This window comes from Oryx dammah, unplaced genomic scaffold, assembly GCF_014754425.2.
Source record: "Oryx dammah isolate SB20612 unplaced genomic scaffold, SCBI_Odam_1.1 HiC_scaffold_20, whole genome shotgun sequence".
In the NCBI taxonomy this organism is placed as follows: Eukaryota; Metazoa; Chordata; class Mammalia; order Artiodactyla; family Bovidae; genus Oryx; species Oryx dammah.
In genome coordinates, this window is record NW_024070204.1 from 38,791,880 (window position 1) to 38,815,972 (window position 24,093).

The following is a 24,093-nucleotide window of genomic DNA, read 5'->3' on the forward strand; positions in this document are numbered from 1 at the left end:
GATTGAAATTAGGCTTTCAGCAGTGAGCACGGAATCCTAACCACTGGGCTGGCTGGGAATTCCCAAATGGCTGGTTCTTGTTATGGCTAGTGAGCAGTCACTAACGTTTGCTTAGTTCAAGTGGTGCTGGCATTCTAAATGGGAAGCAGCTTTCAGAGAGGAAGTCACTGACTATAGGCATCTTAAATGTTTACAATTAGTATGGCTGGAAGAAAACCTACAATTTTCAGAAGTTTTTCAGCCCATTCTCCAAATGTGTATATACCTGCTATAATATACCAACTTCCACAGTTAACATTCAGCTTCATTTACTGGGCTTCTGGTCTCACACTTAACTTTTGGTCTCACATTTAACTCACAAATCAGATGCGTTTAATAAATATTAGTCATCTAAATATTATGCATACCCTGTTTAAAAATAGATTAAACCATGGTAAAAGCACATGACTGAGTAGCATGTAACTTTATAAGTAGCATGTAACTTTATAAAGCAAAGAGGAATATTTCTTTGAAATGCTATGGAGTGGTATTATTAAGTGGAAAGGTGGAAAAGGTATACAGTACTATTTAAGAAAGAGTATAAATGTGTTTGTATAACCTTGTTTATATTAAAAAAAACTTTAAAAAATGGTTATCTATGGTGAAAGGAGGAGATGGGGGAGCAGAATCAGATGTAGGGGATCAGGATGTAAACTAGACTTCTCTGAATATATGGTGAATTTTGTCCATTGGCTTGGGAATCACATACTACATTTTTGCAGTTTTTTAAAAATAAGATAACATCCAAAATTAAAACTCCTAAAAATCCAAAGCAAAATGAAGCAAACTAACTGTAATTGTGTAGCAAGTTGGTGGCTTCAATATACAGGAATGTTTCAGTTACCTTTCAGTTCAGTCACTCAGTCTTGTCTGACTGTTTGCGACCCCATGGACTGCAGCATGCCAGGTCTCCCTGTCCGTCACCAACTCCCAGAGCCTACTCAAATTCCATCATGTTGGTGATGCCATCCAACCACCTCATCCTCTGTCGTCCCCTTCCCCTCCTGCCTTCAGTCTTTCCCAGCATCAGGATCTTTTCCAGTGAATCAGTTCTTCACATCAGATGGCCAAAGTATTGGAGTTTCAGCTTCAGCATCAGTCATTTAAATGAATATTCAGGACTGATTTCCTTTAGGGTGGACTGGTTGGATCTCCTTGCAGTCTAAGGGACTGTCAAGAGTCTTCTCCAACACCACAGTTCAAAAACATGAATTCTTTGGTGCTCAGCTTTTCTTTATAGGCCAACTCTCACATCCATACATGACTACTGGAAAAACCATAGCTTTTACTAGATGGATGGACCTTTGTTGGTAAAGTAATGTCTCTGCTTTTTAATATGCTGTCTAGTTTGGTCATAGCTTTTCTTCCAAGGAGCAAGCATCTTTTAATTTCATGGCTGCAGTCACCATCTGCAGTGATTTTGGAGCCCCCCGAAATAAAGTATGTGACTGTTTCCATTGCTTCCCCATCTATTTGCCATGAAGTGATGGGACTGAATGCAATGATCTTAGTTTTCTGAATGTTTTAAGCCAACTTTTTCACTCTTTCACTTTCATCAAGAGGCTCTTAATTCTTCTTTGCTTTCTGCCATAAGGGTGGTGTCATCTGCATGTCTGAGGTTATTGATTTCTCTTGGCAACCTTGATTCCAGCTCACACTTCTTCCAGCCCAGCATTTCGCATGATGTACTCTGCATGTAAGTTAAATAAGCAAGGTGACAATATACAGCCATGACATACTCCTTTCCTCATTTGGAATCAGTTATCTTTAAAACACAGTAATTTGGACACCCTTAGTGTGATATCCCCAAAGGCAAAAAGAACTGGAAAGAAATCAACCTCCTTGATACTTAAGTTTGAAAATTGAAATGTATGTAATTAGAAATGAGAATTTTCAGTGTAAGAGAAGAGATGTGAAATTAAGGTAAAAATTTTATAGTTCTAAATTTGAATAGGAAACAATAACTCATCCCTTTATGTATATCAGTTCAGTTCAGTTCAGTCGCTCAGTCGTGTCCGACTCTTTGCGACCCCATGAATCGCAGCACGCCAGGCCTCCCTGTCCATCACCATCTCCCGGAGTTCACTCAGACTCATGTCCATCAAGTCCGTGATGCCATCCAGCCATCTCATCCTTGGTCGTCCCCTTCTCCTCCTGCCCACAATCCCTCCCAGCATCAGAGTCTTTTCCAATGAGTCAGCTCTTCACATGAGGTGGCCAAAGTACTGGAGCTTCAGCTTTAGCATCATTCCTTCCAAAGAAATCCCAGGGTTGATCTCCTTCAGAATGGACTGGTTGGATCTCCTTGTAGTCCAAGGGACTCTCAAGAGTCTTCTCCAACACCACAGTTCAAAAGCATCAATTTTTTGGCGCTCAGCCTTCTTCACAGTCCAACTCTCACATCCATACATGACCACAGGAAAAACCATAGCCTTGACTAGATGGACCTTAGTCAGTAAAGTAATGTCTCTGCTTTTGAATATACTATCTAGGTTGGTCATAACTTCTTCCAAGGAGTAAGCGTCTTTTAATTTCATGGCTGCAGTCACTATCTGCAGTGATTTTGGAGCCCCCCAAAATAAAGTCTGACACTGTTTCTACTGTTTCCCCATCTATTTCCCATGAAGTGATGGGACCAGATGCCATGATCTTCGTTTTCTGAACATTGAGCTTTAAGCCAACTTTTTCACTCTCCTCTTTCACTTTCGTCAAGAGACTTTTTAGCTCCTCTTCACTTTCTGCCATAAGGGTGGTGTCATCTGCATATCTGAAGTTACTGATATTTCTCCCGGCAATCTTGATTCCAGCTTGTGTTTCTTCCAGCCCAGCGTTTCTCATGATGTACTCTGCATAGAAGTTAAATAAGCAGGGTGACAATATACAGCCTTGACGTACTCCTTTTCCTATTTGGAACCAGTCTGTTCCATGCCCAATTCTAACTTGCTTCCTGACCTGCATACAGATTTCTCAAGAGGCAGAATTTTCCACAGTTTATTGTGATCCACACAGTCAAAGGCTTTGGCATAGTCAATAAAGCAGAAATAGATGTTTTTCTGGAACGCTCTTGCTTTTTCCATGATCCAGCGGATGTTGGCAATTTGATCTCTGGTTCCTCTGCCTTTTGTAAAACCAGCTTGAACATCAGGGAGTTCATGGTTCACGTATTGCTGAAGCCTGGCTTGGAGAATTTTGAACATTACTTTATGTATATGAAGACCACTAAATAATGTCCAAATACCATTTCCCATTAAAGTGAAGTAGGGCTCCTTGGAGATAAAGCCAATTCCAGTCTTGGGGAGGGTATTCAAATGGTTGATGAGGGATAATTTTTCTTTAATTATCTAATAAAAGGAATTATGAAATTGGAATAGCAACATTTTTCAGCTGTAAACAAATAACAATCATTGATAAGCTAAATCCTTTGAAGTGAGAAGTTTTTGGAGCATTCAGTTATGAATGGATCAGACGTTTGAAACCATTAATCAGTTTGACATCAGAAAAGAAGAATGACTGACTTTGAGACTTCCCTGGGAAGTCATTTTCTAAGAGCTGAGAACCATTTTAGTACTTTAGACTTAAACTGATTTATTTTTGTTATTCCTAGAGAGGTGGGAGAAATGCCAATTAATTAATGGTTCTTTTTCTTGTCTGGAATCTCTTGCAGAACTAAGCCTGAAATTGGGTTGGTTATTGGCTCCTAGCAATGGCATGCAAGATAAATGATGAAACTTAATATTCAGATCTCACAGAACCTCTGGGGCTTTATTGGATTTCTGTTATTTGACATTTAGATCCCTAGATAATTTACTTTTGAAATGTAAATACAAGCCCGTAAGCACTGTGTCCATTATTAAGCATTATCACGCTCTGCTATGTAGAATATAAATATGGATACAGATACAGATAGAGATGAATATTATGTTAAACATATATTTAACTATTTGTATAAATACACACAACTTATGTATGTTTCCTGTAGACTATCATGATCCTTACAGGCTTAAATGGTTTTGTGAAGTTGCTGATCCTCTGTTCTATTTTTGAAGACTATTAAAAAAAATGGGATTAATTTCCCACTCTTGGGCACATATCTGGACAAAACTATAATTCAGAAAATACATGTACCTCATGTTCATAGCAGCAGTATTCACACTAGCCACAACATGGAAGCAACTGAATGTCCATGGACAGATGAATGGAGAAAGATGTGGTATGTACACATAGAATGGAATATTACTGAATCATAAAAAAAAATAATGCCATTAGCAGCAACATGACTGGACATAGACTAAACATAGTGAAGTCAGAGAAAGACAAATACCATATCACTTATGTGTGGAAACTAAAACGTGACACAGATGAACATATCTTCAAAACAGACTCACAGAGATGGATCACAGACTTACCAGTGAAGGGGTAGGGGGTGGGGGAGGGATGAAGGGGGTGAAGCAAGCTATTATATATAAAATGGATAAACAACAAGATCCTATGAATAGCACAGGGAACTATATTCAATAGCCTGTGTTAAACTAGCAGAAAAGAATATAAAAAAGTATATATGTACATATAAAGTATATATATATACATATAACTGAATCACTTTGCTGCACACCAGAAATTAACGTTATAAATCAATACTTCAAAAAGTTTGCAACAACAAAAAGGTTTTTAATATGGGTGATTTGGGTAATACATGAGAGAATGTTTTAACAATTGAGATAAGACAATGGTGGGCAGAGGCTGATTCTGAAATTTAAAAATCTCCATAGTTGATTATTTTCACAAAGAGAATGGGTAGCTGCATGTCCTGGAAACTGTAGGTTGACAGTAAGTTAAACCAGGTTTCACTTTCAGTTCAGTGGCTCAGCCCTGTCCGACTCTTTGTGACCCAATGGACTACTGTACACCAGGCTTCCCTGTCCATCACCAACTCCAGGAGCTTGGTCAAACTCATGTCCATCAGTTGGTGATGCCATCCAACCATCTCATCCTGTCTTCTCCTGCCTTCAGTCTTTCCCAGCGTCAGGCATTAAGCACCAAATAGTGGAAGAGGGCCATCTATTGCATAAGTAAGAGTCGCTCAGACCCAGGCAATGAAGAAATGAGTTCCGCAAAGAAGAAATGAGTTCCACACAGAAGGACAGCCTTGGGTGAAGTAACGCAGTTATAGAGGGGCAAAGGGCGAGAGATCTTATATCAATGGGTGAGGTCAGCGCGCCTGAGGTTGCGGCCTTAAGTGAGTGATTTCTGGTGGGAGCTACAAGCTCCGCTGCGAACCACGCTCAATTGGGCCACCTCTCCATTCTCTCCCCGGCTCTGGAGGCTTCTTCATCTGGGCTGGGAGCGGAGCAGGAGGGGAGGGGGTTGAGGGGAACGCAGGGAGCGGAGCGGGAGGGGGAAGGGAAGGGGGAGGAGGCGGGGCGCGGTTGCGCCGCGTCACTCTGTGGCGCGTCCGGAGAGGCGTAGGCAGCCATGGCGGGAAGCGATCCTGGCAGCCGAGGGAGCTCTCCTCAGCCTTCTCACAGCGACTGGGGCCGCCTGGAGGCGGCCTTCCTTAGCGGCTGGAGGAACTTCTGGCAGTCGGTTGGCAAGGAGAGGGTGGCTCCGAGGGCCTCCGCAGAGGAGGCGGACGAGGAGGCCAGTTCTCTGACGCGGCTGCCGGTGAGCGCCGGTCGCCGCCCGCGAGGAATGGAGGGAGGGGCGCTCGCTGGGGCGGCCTCTAGAGGGCCCGGGGAGGGGGTAGCCCGCTGGGCGCAACCTGTGTCTGGCTCGGTCCATGCAGCTTTACGGGCACTGTCGCCACCTGTGGGGCAGCAGTTGAAAAGAGACGCCTTAGCGTTGACGCTTGGTGCCTGGCAGCCGGACCGAAGGTTGCTGCGAAAGTCGCCTGCAAGGAGCGCCCTGGTAACCTGCCAGGTCACCCGCAGGTTTTCTCCCCCAAAACGAGCCTGGGGACTGGGACATCCTGAACATCCGGTTGAGGAAATGCTGAGACGATTCCAGACATTCTTGGAAAGCATGGACAGCATTCAGCGTCTGTGTTCTCAGCATTATTCATCTTAGGCTTCTCATATCAAAACACACTCTGAGGGTTTTGCGGCTATAGTCTTACCGTGTATTTCAAGTAACAAAACCCACAAGTGAAATTAAGTAACTAAGTTACAAGGGCCTCAAGTTACAGCAGGCCTTGAGAATTACACACCTCATTCTTTGTTAAACTTTTTAGAAAGATGGAAAAACGGCGAGAGAAGAATATCTTAGAAATTAAAATTCTGTATCTTAGCTGACTGTTTTCACTTCCCTCTGAGGTACATCAGAAGTTGAAAACTGCAGGCTTAAATTTCCTCCATGCTTCTTGCAGAGTTAACAGATGTTTACAGAAGAACACAGGTGACAGATATACTCTTTGATTTGATCTAATGATAAAATCAGAAGTTTGTTCACTTGATAAAGATTTTATTTTGAAGAATATATTATTTCATTAAGTAATTTAATGCAAATAATGTGGTAGAATATTCCTGAGGAGAAATTAAATAAACTGATTATTTTGCTTGAAAAATACCAGAACAGTGGGTGGTTTTTCAGGAATGGTTCAGTATGTCAAAATGAAGTGTTCATTATGATTCTACCCGGAGGCAGGAAATTAACTTCAGCGTGGTAAATTTCATGATTAAAGATAATGACTGTTGATCTTTTGCTATTTAGTATAAAAATTGTTAATTTTGTAATTTATTGTGATAAATTTAATTATTAAAACGATAGATTGTTCAGTTGACCTTTAGTTTCCCAGTGTAATTGTTAATTTATAATTTATTTTTCAAAAAACCTATCTGCCAAGGTAAATTATTCATCCCCTTTACCTACCTGCTGCTTCCCTCTGTTTCAGATTGATGTACAGCTATATATTTTGTCATTTCTTTTACCTCATGATCTATGTCAGTTGGGAAGTACAAGTCATTATTGGAATGAAACTGTCCGAGATCCAATTCTGTGGAGATATTTTCTGTTGCGGGATCTTCCTTCTTGGTCTTCTGTTGACTGGAAGTCTCTCCCAGATCTAGAAATCTTAAAAAAGCCTATATCTGAGGTCACTAATGGTGCATTTTTTGACTACATGGCAGTGTAAGTATCTAGTTTTATGAATTAAAAAGAAGATATTAATTTGATTATAGCAAGTCAGTAACCTAAGTTAGTCTTGGTCCTACAAATTTGTAGCATGAATTTTGGGTCTGAGGGTCCTTTTGTAAGAATTGGGGATTAGGTTAAATAACATCATTCAGGACCTACTGTAGAGCCAAAAAAAAAAAAAAAAAAATCTGTGACAAGACAGCACCTAAAAAAAACCAAAGAAGAATATTTGTGCTTTAGGTGAGGATTATTTTCCTGTGCTAGACTTACTAGCTACATGTGGTTTTTATTTTTTCCCCCATATTTTAAGTTATTTGGAATCCTTATTCCAACACAGATGCCATTACATCTAGTCCTGTGAGACTCATTGACTAAAATGTGCATGTGTATAATTTTAAGAAGTGATGGCTCAGTGGTAAAGAATCCTTCTGCAGTGCGGGAGATGCAGGTTCAATCCCTGGGTCAGGAAGATGCCCTGGAGGAGAAAATGGCAACCCACTCCAGTATTCTTGCCTGGAAAATCCCATGGACAGAGGAGCCTGGCAGGCTATACTCCACAGGTACTCAAAAGTCAGACACGACTTGGTGGCTAAACAGCACAGCACTGTAGTCTCAGTTGCTGGTTACTTCTACATTGTCCCACAGCCAGCCAAGACATCAGGTGTATCTGTGGTGCTGTGGAACCATGTTTTCATAGGTATAGTAATAATCATAGTAACGAACATTTGTGATCTGACTCAGTGGATATGAATCTGAGCAAACTCTGGGAGATAGTCAAGGACAGGGGAGCCTGGCATGCTGCAGTCCATGGGGTTGGAGAGAAACGATTTAATGGCAAACAACATGACCATTTGTGAGCATATAAATTATTTCTGATTCTTGTGATCTTGGGTTGATTGTTATTGCTCAAATAATGCAAATTTTAAAAACTGAAGTTCAGACTATAAGTGGCTTATATGACTAATTAAAGTGGTGAGGCTTGGCCAAATCTACCCAGCTGCAACATTGACTTTTTTTTTTCCTTGTTAAATTACAAGATTCCTAAGTAAAGATGATTTTCTTATAAAGTTAGTGATTGTCTTAACCAGCTTGACTTAAAGGGTTTTAGGTTTTATTTAGATTTGAGCAACTTTGTTTTAATTTTCAATGACATGTTGAATCACTTGTTTAGAAATTTATGGCTATTGAAAAAGTTGTTTCTTTCACATGATTCTTAGTTTGCTAGGTAACCTGTAATAAGTACTTATTGAACTGTTAGTGTTAATGGAAGTACTCTAAGAAATTCAGTTATATTGGTAGCTTTTAGTATTTTTTTTCTTTTTTACCTCTAAGGACATATTTATGCTAACAATCTATGTAGTTTAGTGCAGGGTTTCTCAGTCTTTGCACTATTGACATTTTGCACCGGGTGTTATGGGAACTGTCTTGTGTGTGCATTGTAGCATGTTTAATAGCATCCCAGGATCTGTTAGATGTCAGTAGCACTGCCCTACTCCCCCTGTAGTTGTGATAACAAAAATGTCTCCAGACATTAGCAGATGTTCCCAGAGGGTGCAAAATCTCCCCAGGTTTAGAATCACTGCTCTATGTAGTGAATTTTAACCATTACAACACGTTAGACCAAGTGTTTCGTGAGAGAATCTAAATGAAAAAGAAAGTGACCACTTCCTGGGGAAGACTTCCTCAGTTACTTAACCACTACCACCCCCGTAGCACCTTGTGCTCTTTCTGTCATGGCACTTGACATGTGTATTATTGATATAATAGTATCTGTCCTGCACTGCCTTCCATGAGGATTAGGACGGTAACTGTTGTATCCCTTTTGTCTAGCAAGTTTTCGATGCATTATATATTGTTGAATGAATAAATGGCTAAGTAAGTATCTGTGTTAATTTCCTAATTGTGATAATTTTATACAGCTATAAAATGTGCTGTCCACATACAAGAAGATCCTCAAAATCTAGCCGTCCTGTGTATGGAGCTGTCACCTCATTTTTACACTCATTGATCATTCAGAATGAACCGCGATTTGCCATGTTTGGACCAGGTTTGGAAGAACTAAATACATCTTTGGTGTTGAGTTTGATGTCTTCTGAGGAACTTTGCCCGACAGCTGGTTTGCCTCAGAGGCAGATTGATGGTAATTTTCATGTTAATGTACAATTCATAATAATTCAAACACTTTGAGCTTGACTCTAGTATTACATAGAAAAAAATTAGTTTTTTAATTATTTAACTCTTTGATGTAATGAAATGTACTAATTTGATGGATGGGAGCCGTCATGTCTCTATGGACTAAAAGAATTAATTTACTTTTTTATAAGATGTAAGCTTTCTCTTACTTCCTCAGTCTAAAATATGAGATTATGTGAAAGCAAATTGTATGTTGTCAAAATGTTGTACCATATTTTAAAAGAAGATTACAGTAAAAACCATTCAGCATCTACTATATTCAAAGTACTTTGATATGTCTTGGAATTTCAAAAAAGAGCTAAATTGTCACCTTACCTTCATTTCTATGAAAAACAACAGGTACAACAACCATGTAAAAAAACAGAAACCATGTAGTTAATTTGGTAAGTAGGATTTATAATAAACGTGTAATAGTGGTCTAGCTTCTGCTTTACTTTTTCATTTGTTGAGGATACCTATTAGATACTAAAGATGTAGTGATTTAAAACAAACAACATCAAAAATCTCCTCTTTTCCCTGAAACGTGATTAGTCTAGGTGAGGGCAGAGACATGTGTACAGGTGATTAGAATATAGTGTAATAAGCTTCTGTGTAGAAAGGTAAGGGTCATAGAAGGCTCTGCATTGAACATGATGCCTTATATGAGTCATTTTGATAAGCAGGGGTAAGCCATCAAAAAAGGGTAAAATATTCTAAGCAGTGAGAACTGCATCTCTAAATTCTCAAAGTTCTGGGTGTGCATGACACACTTGAAGTAGCTCTGTGTGTCTAGAGTGGGGCCAGGTGAGAAGATGCTTATATGTCAAACTTAAGCATTATATTGAAGGATTTGAAGCAGAAAAGTAAGATGATCAAGATGGCATTTTAGATAGGTCACTCTGGCTCCTGAGTGGAAAATTGATTAGAAGGGGCTCCAAAGGCATGAATACCCACTAAGAAACCACTATAATATTGTGATAAAATATGAAGGGTATGTAATTGACTCAATGTGTATCAGCAGTAAAAAGGATAATTCCTGGTTTCTGGCTCTTATTTTCATATTGGATGATGGTGTCATTCTCTAGATTAAGGAAACACAGGAGTAGGAAGAGAAACTTTTTATACAAGCAGAGATGCCTGCTATAAGCTAGCCATTTGAATGTGAGTCCCATTAGACCAGAAATCTCAGCCATTTTTTTTTAAGAGGTTTTTTTGTTTCTGTTTTTTAAACTATTTTTGGCTGCCTGTGTCTTTGCTGCTGTGTGGGGGGTTTTTCTAGTTGCAGTGAGCTGGGGCTACTCTTCATTACAATGCTCAGGTTTCTTATTTTGGTGGCTTCTCTTGTTGCAGAGTATGGGCTTTAGATATGCAGGCGTCAGTAGTTACAGCATTCAAGCTCAGTAGTTGTGGTGCACAGACTTAGTTGCTCTGCGACATGTGCGATCATTCTGGACCGTATCCCTTGCATTGGCAGATGGATTCTCAACCACTGGACCACCAGGGAAGTCTCTCTTGTCAGCTTTATACTTAGTTGTATCTGTAGTGCTAGGCACATAGTAGATATTCAATATGTATTTGATGAATAAATGAATGATTTTATGGAATACTTTATGCATTCATGTCTCAAAGATCTGGGCTAGAAATGAAGATTTGGGAATTATATGAAGTCCATGTGAACTTGGAAGTTTCTGAGAATAAAGATTGTGAGCCAGGTGATATAATCTTCAGTGAATGTTTGGAGAAAGGGATTATCAAAAGTAGATTCATAAGTGACGAGGTTAAGGATGGGGAGATGGTATTAGAGCTAAATGGTGTGTGTGTCTCAAAGAGGTGGAGATTTTTCAAGAGGGTTGGTGAATAATGGTTTAAGACATGGCATTGAGAAGTAAAGAGAGCACTTATCTCTGTACCCTGAGATGTGAGAGAATAAGCAGTTTAGTTCCTGGAAGCCCACTGCAAGAGAAGCAGCACCTAGGCACAGGCCAGTTTCAGGTTGGGTCATGAGGTGGAAGGATCCCATTTCAATAAGAGGTTGGGAATATGGGGGAATTGGCTGATTATGAAATAGCCATTTCATTCTGCAGAGTAATTGTGAAATTGTTTGAAATTGCCAGTCTAACTGTGCTTCAGATCCTGCAAGGTTCAGTTCAGTTCAGTCACTCAGTCGTGACCGACTCTTTGCGACCCCATGAATCACAGCATGCCAGCCCTCCTTCTCCATCACCAACTCCCGGAGTTCACTCAGACTCATGTCCATCAAGCCCGTGATGCCATCCAGGCATCTCATCCTCGGTCATCCCCTTCTCCTCCTGCCCCCAATCCCTCCCAGCATCAGAGTCTTTTCCAGTGAGTCAATTCTTTGCATGAGGTGGCCAAAGTACTGGAGTTTCAGCTTTAGCATCATTCCTTCCAAAGAAATCCCAGGGCTGATCTCCTTCAGAATGGACTGGTTGGATCTCCTTGCAGTCCCAGGGATTCTCAAGAGTCTTCTCCAACACCACAGTTCAAAAGCATCAATTCTTCGGCACTCAGCCTTCTTCACAGTCCAACTCTCACATCCATACATGACCACTGGAAAAACCATAGCCTTGACTAGAAGGACCTTAGTCGGCAAAGTAATGTCTCTGCTTTTGAATATACTGTCTAGGTTGGTCATAACTTTTCTTCCAAAGAGTAAGTGTCTTTTAATTTCATGGCTGCAGTCACCATCTGCAGTGATTTTGGCGCCCCCCAAAATAAAGTCTGACACTGTTTCTACTGTTTCCCCATCTATTTCCCATGAAGTGATGGGACTGGATGCCATGATCTTCGTTTTCTGAATGTTGAGCTTTAAGCCAACTTTTTCGCTCTCCTCTTTCACTTTCATCAAGAGGATTTTTAGCTCCTCTTCACTTTCTGCCATAAGGGCGATGCCATCTGCATATCTGAGATTATTGATATTTCTCCCGGGAGTCTTGATTCCAGCTTGTGCTTCTTCCAGTCCAGCGTTTCTCAGGATGTACTCTGCATATAAGTTAAATAAGCAGAGTGACAATATACAGCCTTGACGTAGGGAAGGGTAAAGGGATGTCATTGGCAAGGTGGAGCAAAACAGCATGCACATCTTACTGGACTGAGGTTAGATGTGTTGAGAAGGTAGTTTCTGGAAGTTAAACTGATGAAAACAAAGATCAGAGACATGGTTGTTGTTCAGTTACTCAGTTATGTCTGATTCTTTGCAATCCCATGGACTGCAGCATGCCAGGCTTCCTTCACCATCTGCTGGAGCTTGCTCAAAATGCATATCCATTGAGTCAGTGACACCATCCAACCATCTCGTCCTCTGTTGTCCCCTTCTCCTCCTGACTTCCATCTTTTCCAACATAGTAGAATGTTTTTATGATATCTTTGGGAAGTCCCCTGGTGGTGGAAGACTAGGGCCTCTTTGCCTGAAATGCTTACAGACCCCGGTAGGATCTCTATATAATGTGTTGCCTGAAATGGTGATGTAAGATAGTATGGCATGGCTTCTTTAAATGTCTAGATTGGTTATAATGCAGGGATTAAGGATATGAAAGATGAAGTTGTTCTTAGGCTTCCCTGGTGGCTCAGATAGCAAAGAATCACCTGCAATGCAGGAGACCTGGGTTCAATCCCTGGGTTGGGAAGATCCCCTGGAGAAGGGCATGGCAACCCATTCAAGTATTCTTGCCTGGAGAATCCCCATGGACTGAGGAGCCTGGTGGGCTACAGTCCATGGGGTCGCAAAGAGTCAGACACAATTGAGTGACTAAGCACAACACAATGAGTAAGTAGAGGCCATATTATGTTAAAAGTTTTATTTATCTGAAGAGCAGCAGCTTTGAAGAGAAGAGACATAATTAAAGACATTTTAAAGCAATCTCTCCAACTGCTGTCAGAAGATTGGATAGTAGGGAACAGAAGTGGATTTAGGAGCATAGTTAGAAATGATTACAGAAGTTCAGGTGAGAGATGATGATATCTAAATTAAAGGTGTGGGGTGGGAATGGAGAAGAGTAGACAGATCTAAAAGGATGTTTATTAATATATAGCAAAAAGACACAAAGCTAAAGAGGAGGAGATCTTTGCAGAAGGCAAGAGTAGAATCAACCCCTGAGTGTTAACACAAAGGAGGGAAAGAGTTAAGAAAGAAGGACAAATAATAGTGTTGAATGATTTAGATATAAAATATAGTAAGAAGTAATATTTGGCACCTGTTACTTATCAGTTATGTATGTAATGCTTACAATAACCCTAAATGTGTATTATTTCTATATTTCAGTGTCAAAACCAAGGCTCACAGAAACATGGGTATATGTGACAAATTCTAGCTCAATCTAATTCCAAATTTCAGTGTTTGCCGTATTTCTTCAATTTTCTAAGACACCATGAATTTAAAAATGCTTTTTCAGAGTGCAGGGAAAAAACCCATTTGGCTGAATGTATACGTGGAGTATGAGACTAATGAGAAACAAAAAAAGTGAAACCAAGTCAGTCTTGAGGATAAGTAGAAGTAGTTGTTATGATGCAGCTGCTACTGATAGGATGATAATAAAGTTAATGATGATAGTGATGATGGTAAAAAAAAAAGCAATGTTAAAGCCTAAGAGTTTTTTTTATTCTGTATCCATAATTTACTATTTTGTGAATGAAAATTGCATATAGCATCTTTTCTTCAACATAAACATTTTATTCCAAAGCTATATATAACTTGTCATAGTTTTTTGTTTGCTCTTTTTATACTAAGTAATTTTTGCATTGTCATCTTTTGCTATCTTTATTTTTTGTTTTGATAATTGTAATTTTCTCCTTTAGGCATTGGATCAGGAGTTAGTTTTCAGTTGAACAATCAACATAAATTCAACATCCTAATACTATATTCAACTACAAGGTAAGGCTACCTACTTACAAACCTACCTGAGGCATCAGTAATAGAATATTTTAGAGGGTGTGAAGCCCGTTTAGTGTCTGTTTATGTTTTATATTTACATTTTTCTTATAGAAAGGAAAGAGATAGAGCAAGAGAAGAACATACAAGTGCAGTTAACAAGATGTTCAGTATACAGAATGAAGGGGACGATCAACAAGGGAGCCGGTACAGTGTAATTCCACAAATTCAGAAGGTGTGTGAAGTTGTTGATGGGTTCATCTATGTTGCAAATGCTGAAGCTCATAAAAGTAAGCATTATCTTATTTTCTTTTTAAAAGCACTTTCTTTGCAAAGCAAATAATAAAGTATTTTATAGGCTTTATTGTGGCTTATTAATATCATGGCTAATTTTATGAGTGTGATTCTATTAATATTATTACAATCAATATTGGATTCTCAAACCTTGATGTGCGTTAGGATCACCTGCAGATCTTGTTAAAAACATGGCAGCCTGATTCCTATCCTGATGGATTATGACTCATAGATGTGGGTTGTGTCTTGGCTCTGTTTTTTTAAACAAACTTTACAGAATTCTGATGCACACTGAAGTTTGCTACTATAACTTCATAGTATTTTTTGTTGTTTCATGCTTCTGTACTTTTAGTTATTGATATTTTGTTTGCTTTTGGCCTTATTCAAATAATTTATGCAGGTAAATGAAAAATTTTAGGTTATTTTAATCATCCAGATAGTAGATTGTGAGTTAGTAGAGTTGGTGGAATGTTTAATAAAGTGGATTAGTTAAGAACACTCTCCATATATTCTGAATAATTGCCATTCACATTGATAAATAACATGAAAATAGAATACTATTGGGCCATAAGCCAAAATTGTAATTTCTTTCCCAAACCCTTTGTGAACAAGGTAGGGCATAAATATGCAATATATTATTCTCACTTGGAAAAAGGTAGAAGCAGTCCACTATTGAAAGCATTTACAGTTTATAGTGCACTGAAATTATCTATAACAACAAAAGCCAAATGCAGCTCAACTATTGACTAATTGGACTTGTCTCACTGCATAAATGGCCTAACAGGAGAAGAAGCATACCCATTTGTAGAAGTAAATCCTTTTTACCTCAGTCTCTTCTGTTCTTCCACATAAAACATCTAGCATTAAATTAAAAAGTATAAGATACCAAAAAAAAAAAAAAAAAAAGAAATGACCCATTCTTAAGAGATAAAGCAGTCAATGGAACTAGACCCAGAAATGGCCTCAATATTGGCACCCTCAGAAAAGGACATAAAAAGAACTATGATTAATATGTTGAAGAATCTAGTAAAAAAAGTGACCAATATATGTGAACAAATAGAGATTTTCAGCAGAGGGAAAGAAGCTATGAAAAAGTAAAATGGGTTTGCTAAATACCAAAAATACAACAGGTGAATAGTTCCTTCAATGGACATATCAACGAAGGAAACCTTTTGTGAATGTGAAGATAGATCAATTAAAATTACTCAAATTAAAGAGATGGGTTTCCCTGGTGGCCCAGTGGTCAATAATCCACCTGTCAATGCAGGAGACATGGGTTTGATCCCTGGTCCAGGAAGATCCCACATGCTACAGAGTAACTGAGCTTTTGTCCTAGAGCCTGGGAATCACAACTACTGAGCGTGTGTGCTGCAGTTATTGAAGCCCATGCACCCTAGAGTCTGTGCTCTGCAACAAGAGAAGGCACTGCAGCGATAAGCCTGTGTACTGCAATTAGAGAGTAGCCCCCACTTGCCACAACTAGAGAAAAGCCCACATAGCAACGAAGACCCAGCATAGCCAGAAATTAATTAAAAAATAAAAAGTTTTAAAAAGGAAAAAAATTGGTAGTGGAGGGCAGAGGAAGAGCTGGGGTAAACCAATGAAGTGTTCTAACTCAGGGGTTGACATTTTCTTAAAGGTCTAGGTAGTACATATTGTAGGCATGTGAGCCATATAATCTCTTACAGTTACTCAGCTCTGATACTATAGTGCAAAAGTAGCCATAGACAGTTTGTGAATGAATGAATGGGCTTGGTGGTTTTTACCAAAATACTTACTTATCTATATCTTAAATATCTTAAATATCTTAAATATCTTAATACTTAAATATCTATAGTGTGTGGTATGTGGACCCCTGATTCAATTTATATGTGATTGGAGTCCCAAAATATGAAGGGAGTAAGAACAGGGAAAAAGAAATTTCTGAATAAATAATGACCAAATCTATTTCAAAATTACTGAAAGACAATAAACCACAGATCGAACATTCTCAAAGAACTCCAGCTGTTATAAATAAAAAATACAGATACATCATAGCCAAACTGGTGAAAACAAAAGATAAAGAGAATATCTTGAAGGCAGCCAGGGCAAAGCAAAACATACATATAGAGGACCGAAGATAAGAACAGAGACTTTCTGATAGAATTTTGCTGTAAACCAGATAGTAATGAAGGGAAATCTTTATAGTATTGCAAAAGGTGGGGTGGGGGGATAATATCCAGCAGAGATATCTTTCAAAGTGAAGGCAAAATCAAGACATTTTTTAGACAAACAAAATCTGAGAAAGTACAGTCAGCAAATTTTTATTACGATAAATATTAAAGGAAACTTCAGGAAGAATAGTATACCAGGTGGAGAACTTCATTTACAAAAAGAAAGAAAAAGCCTTGAGATAGAAACAGTATAGCTATACATAAAATATTTTTCTCTAAGTTTAATTTCTTTATCATTATTTAAAGGAAAACATATTTTTTAAAATAAAATATATTGTAAAATATTACACAGCATGGAAAGTCAGAAATGGAAATGTTGTAAGGGTCTATATGTGAAGTTATATAATACTTTTTAAAAGTAGACTGTTGTAAGTTTAAAATATACTTTGTAAATCTTTGAGCAACCAACCACTAAAAAAGTGTAACAGAGATAAATAAGCCAGTAGTGAAGATAAAATGTAATCATTAAAGAAGTCAGTTCAAAAGATCACAAGAAAAGAGGGCAAAAAGGAACAAAGAATAGATGGGACAAGTCAAAATTCAATAAATATGTGATAGATTTAAATATACTGTGTTGATAATTACATTCAATGTTTGTTTGTTTTCTATTAATATATAACAAATTACTGCCAACCTGGTGGCTTAAAAATGCATCTATTTATTAGCTCAGAGTTCTTTATGTCAGAAGTCTGAATACAGCATGGCTGAGTTCTCAGTCAAGTGTCTCATAGGCTGAAATTAGGGTGAGAGATGGGTTACATCCCTTTCTGGAGGTTCTGGGGAAAAATCTGCTATCTAGCTCACTCAGATTATTGACTGAATTCAGCTTGCTTTTGTAGATCTGAGGTCCCTGTTTCCTTGCTGGCTGTCAGCTGGGGGCTGCTCTCAGCTTCACAGGCCATCTTCATTTGCCACGTGACCCCTCTGTCTTCAAATCTAGCAATGGAGGATCTCTCTGACTAGGAAGAATCTCATCTGTTGTAAGGGCTTACCTGACTAGATTAGGCTCACTGATTATAGTCTCCCTTTCTTGAAGTCAGCTGTGTCTTGTAATATAGCCTAACCATGTTGGTGATATCCCATGTGTTTACAGATTCTTCCCACACTCTGAGGAGGGAATAGAAAAGAATTTGAGTTATTAGGGTTATTTTAGAATTCTGCCCACCACCAAATGTCAAAGACTGCCTTCCACTGAAAGGCAGAGATTTTCGGTTTCAATAAAAAAGCTAGACTCAATCATATGTTTAAATTTTAGAAACTCTGGCCTTTGAAAGAAAGGGTAGTGATGGCTACAGAATTTGTGAGAAGAAAATACTTTTATTAGAGTAGTTTTGCTTTTAAACCAAGAAACATGTAAGTGGTACTGTTTTTGTTCTCTCTGATTTCATCTAAATTGTGATCCTTGCAAGGCTGATTAATGTAGTTTTATGAAAGATCAGTAAATGAACACAGTAATAGAGGGATAGATGCAGTTTATTATGTTTGGATCCTAGTAATTTTTATAGTTTTCAATTTTTTTATTTTTTAAGTAATGAAAATTAAGGATTTTAACTACATTCCTTAGGACATGAATGGCAAGATGAATTTTCTCGTATTATGGCAATGACTGATCCAGCTTTTGGATCTTCCGGGAGACCAATGTTGGTTTTATCTTGTATTTCTCAAGCTAATGTAAAAAGAATGCCCTGTTTTTATTTGGCCCATGAGCTGCGTCTGAATCATCTAAACTACCCATGGATGGTAAGGTTCTATTTTCTCTAGTGAGAAAAATCTCATTTTATTTTTCACTCTAATTTCTAATTGATTTTATTTTTCTTTATTCTTTCTTATTCATTCTTTTTAAAAGAATAGCATTCTGAAAGTCAGTTTTAGTAGCTTAATCAGTGGGAGATATTTGATATCAAAGCTGAGTTCCAAGATAAGTAATAAACCTCATATTGATAGTAATTATAAGACAGAAGAGAAGATGGTATTTTTAATCTAAACTCTCTAGAAGACAAAACTTGGTTATTTATCCACAGTTTACTGGGATTTTTTTAGTCCTATTCATTTTTGAGTGTCCAGAAAAATGTCCCACATAATTATAAGTATTTGTGCTTAGTTTCTTAGTAACAAATGATCTCTTTTTATTTGCTCATAGGTCCAAGACACCGAGGCTGAAACTTTAACTGGTTTTTTGAATGGTATTCAGTGGATTCTTGAAGAAGTAGAATCTAAGCATGCAAGATGATCCTCCTCTTCAACCTTGGCAACTGAAAGCATTTGAAACTTGTTACTAAGGTCGTGGTGTGGATATTTGCTCAAGTCAGCTCATTCTGCCCTGCCTTTTTGCAGGTAGGCTTTATGTTGGACAGCTGTCACCACTCTAATTTTTATATAACTTTTACTTTTTACCTTAGATCAATTACAAGAAAAAAGTTTCAGTGGTAGCATTTGGCCCCAGAATGAACCTTTTAAGATTTTTTAATAACTTTCATAATATATTTTTTAATATTAAATTCTAAAAAAAAAAAAAAACACCCCACCAAGTTTGTGCCTCTCTCATTCTTTGTGATTTCTCTTCTGTTCAGTTCAAAGATTGCCATCGTGGGGAATAGCAACTTTACTAAGCTTTCAATAGGTTCTTTTCAAAGGTACTTAACTGGTTATCAGAAAATAAGTTTTATCTATTTTTAATAAATATACTGCTTAAAGATTGAAATATTCACTGAAATTTCATTTACTGGTATGGCCATACAATTTCTGTTTCTTTTCTGAAATAGTAGGAATTAACTTTTTGTCTTATTCAATACTAATTCAGTGAAAATAACTGGAAATTCTTGCTGTTTTCAAATTATCTGAAAGCTCATGAAGTGCTAAAGCCAGATTTTTTTCCTTGCTCATGAAGAAAATATTCCAGAGACATTCATGATTATATGACCTCCTCCTCACTAATTGCTTCCCTTTTGCAGAGGAAACAGTCCTATCTCAGTGGAATTGAGGGATTTAAAAATTACAGTTGAAAAGAGCATTATATTCTCAGTTCAGTTCAGTTCAGTTGCTCAGTCGTGTCCGACTCTTTGCGACCCCATGAATCGCAGCACGCCAGGCCTTCCTGTTCATCACCATATCCCAGAGTTCACTCAGACTCATGTCCATCAAGTCCGTGATGCCATCCAGCCATCTCATCCTCGGTCATCGCTTTCTCCTCCTGCCCCCAATCCCTCCCAGCATCAGAATCTTTTCCAGTGAGTCAACTCTTCTCATGAGGTGGCCAAAGTACTGGAGTTTCAGCTTCAGCATCATTCCTTCCAAAGAAATCCCAGGGTTGATCTCCTTCAGAATGGATTGGTTGGATCTCCTTGCAGTCCAAGGGACTCTCAAGAGTCTTCTCCAACACCACAGTTCAAAAGCATCAATTCTTCAGCGCTCAGCCTCTTCACAGTCCAACTTTCACATCCATACATGACCACAGGAAAAACCATAGCCTTGACTCAGTGGTGCTGCCCAAGAAACAGCCTCCATCCTACAAGTGGGTGCCATTCTGAAGAAAGGAGCTCTCACATCTTTGGTGCACTTATCCATCCCTTAACTTGAGCATTTGTAGTTGGGGGAAGAGTGAGAAATGCTGACGTCCTGCTTTTCCTAGAAAGAAAGCCCTCTGACTTGGGTAGAGTGCTGTTTCCTTGACTGCCTTGGTCTAGAATGGAGTTTCTGTCTTTATGAGCTGGAGGAGGGATGTCTTGGTTCAAATCCCACAAACTCTTACTGTTCTTACTGAGGAGTTGTTGTTGTTGTTGTTTTGCTGTGTACTCTTAGATTTTAATGATTTTTTAAAATTAATTTTCTCCAGTTTCTCTGGGGAACCATTACATGGTACTCTTCATGCTATTATGCCAAAAATACATCTTCTCCACTTTTAATTATGTGTAGTTAGGTGACTCAGACGGTAAAGAATCTGCCTACAGTGCAGGAGACCTGGATTCAATCCCTGTGTTGGGAAGATCCCCTGGAGCAGGGCATGGCAACCCACTGAGGTATTCTTGCCTGGAGAATCCCCATAGACAAAGGAGCCTGGCAGGCTACAGTCCATGGGGTCTCAAAGAGTTGGGCATGACTGAGTGACTAAGTACATGTTACCTCATTCTTTGCTGATGTTGGTAATTTATTTTCTTTTTTTCTTCATGATCAATCTGGCTAGAGTCTTATTGATTTTATTATTCTCAAAGAGCCAGCTTTTGGTCTTACTGATTTATTCTATATTCTGTTTCATTGATTTATGCTCTAATCTCTATTTTTCTGCTTTTTAAATTATAGAACTTCAATTTTCTTTTTTTTTATATTTTTAAGGTACAAATTTAGGTCATTGTAGGCTTGAGGCACGGTGGTAAAGAATCCTTCTGCCAGTGCAGGAGGTGCAAGAGACAGGTTCCATCCCTAGGTCGGGAAGACCCTCGGGAAAAGGAAATGACAATCCACTTAAGTGTTCTTGCCCAGAAAATTCCATAGAGGAGCCTGACGGGCTACAGTCCATGGGGTTGTGAAGAGTCAGACACTACTGAGTGACTTGAGCACGCACATATGCGTGGGGTTGCAAAGAGTCGAAGATGACTGAGCAGTTCTTTGAGTATGCATGCATTGAATGTATTGTAGTTACATATATTATAAATTCCAGAAGACAGTGTTATCAATTTTTGATGAAACAGTCATGTGTATTAAAAAGAAATTAAAAGAAGAAAAAATTTTAAAAGTAATAAAAGTAATCTTTTATTCTTTTCAAGATATAGACATACCTTATTTTATTGTACTTTACTTTATTACGTTTCATAGATAACTGTGTATTTTACAAATTGAAGTTTTGTGGCAACCCTGCACTGAACATGTCTATCAGCACCATTTTTCCTGCACCATTTGCTCACTTAATATCTCTGTCACATTTTGATAATTCTTAATATTTCAAGCTTTTTTTTTTTTTACTGTATTTGTTATGGTGATCTGTGATCAGTCATCTTTGATGTTACCACTCTGACTTGCTGATAGCTCAGATGATGATCTGATGGGCTGTGATCCATGGGGTAGCTAAGAGTTGGGCACAACTGAGCAACTTCACTTTCACTTTTCACTTCCATGCACTGGAGGAGGAAATGGCAACCCAGTCCAGTGTTCTTGCCTGGAGAATCCCAGGGACGGGGGAGCCTGGTGGGCTGCCATCTATGGGATCGCACAGAGTCGGACATGCCTGAAGCAACTTAGCAGCAGCAGCAGCAGATGATGATAATCAGCATTTTTTAGCAGTTAAGTATTTGTTAAGATATTTACATTGTATTTTCAAAATTTATTTATTTTAATTGGAGGCTAATTACCTCACTATATTGTGGTGTTTTTTTGCCATACATTGACATGAATCAGCCACGGATGTACATGTGTACCCTATCTCGAACTGCCCTCCCACCTCCCTCTGCATCCAATCCCTCTGGGCCATCCCAGTGCACCAGCTGTGAGTACCCTGTTTCATGCATCAAACTTGGACTGGTAATCTGTTTCACATATGGTAATATACATGTTTCAATGCCATTCTCTCAAATCATCCCATCCTCACCTTCCCCCACAGAGTCCAAAAGTCTGTTCTATACATCTGTGTCTCTTTTGCTGTCTCGCATACAGGGTTATCATTACCATCTTTGTAAATTCCATATATATGCGTTAGTATACTATATTGGTGCTTTTCTTTCTGAGTTACTTCACTCTGTATAATAGGCTCCAGTTTCATCTACCTCATTAGAACTGATTCAAATGCGTTCCTTTTAATATATGAGTAATAGTCCATTGTGTATATGTACCACAACTTTCTTATCCATTCGTCTGCCAATGGACATCTAGGTTGCTTCCATGTCCTAGCTATTGTAAACAGTGCTGCAGTGAACATTGGGGTACACATGTCTCTCAATTCTGGTTTCCTTGGTGTGTATGCCCAGCATTGAGATTGCTGGGTTATATGGCAGTTCTATTTTCAGTTTTTTAAGGAATCTCCACACTGTTCTCCATAGTTGCTGTACTAGTTTGCATTCCCAACAGTAAGAGGGTTCCCTTTTCTCCGCATCCTCTCCAGCATTTATTGTTTCTGGACTTTTTCCTCTCTGCTTCATTTATTCCTACCATTCTGTTTTCCATCTCACTTACCCTATCTTCTGCCTCAGTTATTCTTCTGTTGGTTCCCTCCAGAGTGCTGTTGGTCTCAGTTATTGCATTATTCATTATTGATTGACTCTTTATTTCTTCTAAGTCCTTGTAATGTTTCTTGCATCTTCTCAATCCTTGTCTTTAATCTATTTATCTGTAACTCCATTTTGTTTTTAAGATTTTGGATGATCTTTATTATAATTCTGAATTCTTTTTCAGGTAGACTCCCTATCTCCTACTCTTTTTGTTTGGTGGGCATTTATCATGTTCTTTACTTGCTGAATATTTCTCTGCTTTTTCATTTTGTTTAGATTGCTGTGTTTGGGGTGCCCTTTCTGTAGGCTGGAAGTTTGTGGTTCCTCTTTATTGTGGAGCCTGCTCCCTGCAGATGGGGTTGGACTAGTGGCTTGTCAGGTTTCCTGGTTAGGGGGGCTTGCGTCTGTGTTCTGGTGGGTGGAGCTGGATCTCTTCTCTCTGGAGTGCAATGAAGTGTCCAGTAGTGAGTTCTGGGGTGTCTGTGGTTTTGGTATGGCTTTGGGCAGCTTGTCTTTTAATGCTCAGTCAGGGCTGTGTTCCTGCTTTGCTGGAGAATTAGCCTGGTATGTCTTCTTATGGAATTCGTTGGCTGTTAGGTGGAGCTTGGTTTCAGGGTAGATATGGAGGCTTTTGGATGAGCTCTTGTCTATTAATGTTCCCTGAAATCAGGAGTTCTCTGATGTTCTCAAGTTTTGGAGTTAAGCCTCCTGCCTCCGGCTTTCAGTCTTATTTGTAGAGTAGCCTCAAGACTTCTCCATCCATACAGCACAGATGATAAAGCATCTAAGTTAATGGTGAAACAATTCTCCACAGCAAGGGACACCAAAGAGATTCACAGAGTTACATGGAAGAGAAAAGGAAGAGGGAGATAGAGGTCACCAGGAGGAGAAGACGGAGAGTCAAAGGGGAGAGAGTGGTCTAGCCAGTGATCAATTCCCTATGTGCTTTCCACAGTCTGTAACACCCAGAGAGAGTCACAGTTATTTAGAGAAGAGAAGAGGGAGGAGGGAGATAGAGGTGACCAAGAGGAGAAGAGGGGGGAGTCAAAAAGGGAGAGACCAATCTAGCCAGTAATCAGTTCCCTCAGTGTTCTCCACAGCCAAGAACACCCAGAGAGATTCACAGAGTTAAGTAGAGATGAGAAGGGGAAGGGAGGAGATACAG

General features: G+C 38.9%; 1 protein-coding gene across 1 annotated transcript; it reads left to right on the top strand.

Annotated features, from left to right (window-relative positions):
• Positions 1–5,472: 5,472 nt before the first annotated feature.
• FBXO4 (F-box protein 4) lies at positions 5,473–19,432 on the top strand. The gene is made up of 7 exons (XM_040262427.1): positions 5,473–5,700; positions 6,926–7,161; positions 9,087–9,307; positions 14,155–14,230; positions 14,342–14,517; positions 18,299–18,474; positions 18,875–19,432. The coding sequence occupies exons 1-7, from the start codon at positions 5,512–5,514 to the stop codon at positions 18,962–18,964; spliced, it is 1,164 nt and encodes a 387-aa protein (XP_040118361.1). The 5' UTR covers positions 5,473–5,511; the 3' UTR covers positions 18,965–19,432.
• Positions 19,433–24,093: the final 4,661 nt, after the last annotated feature.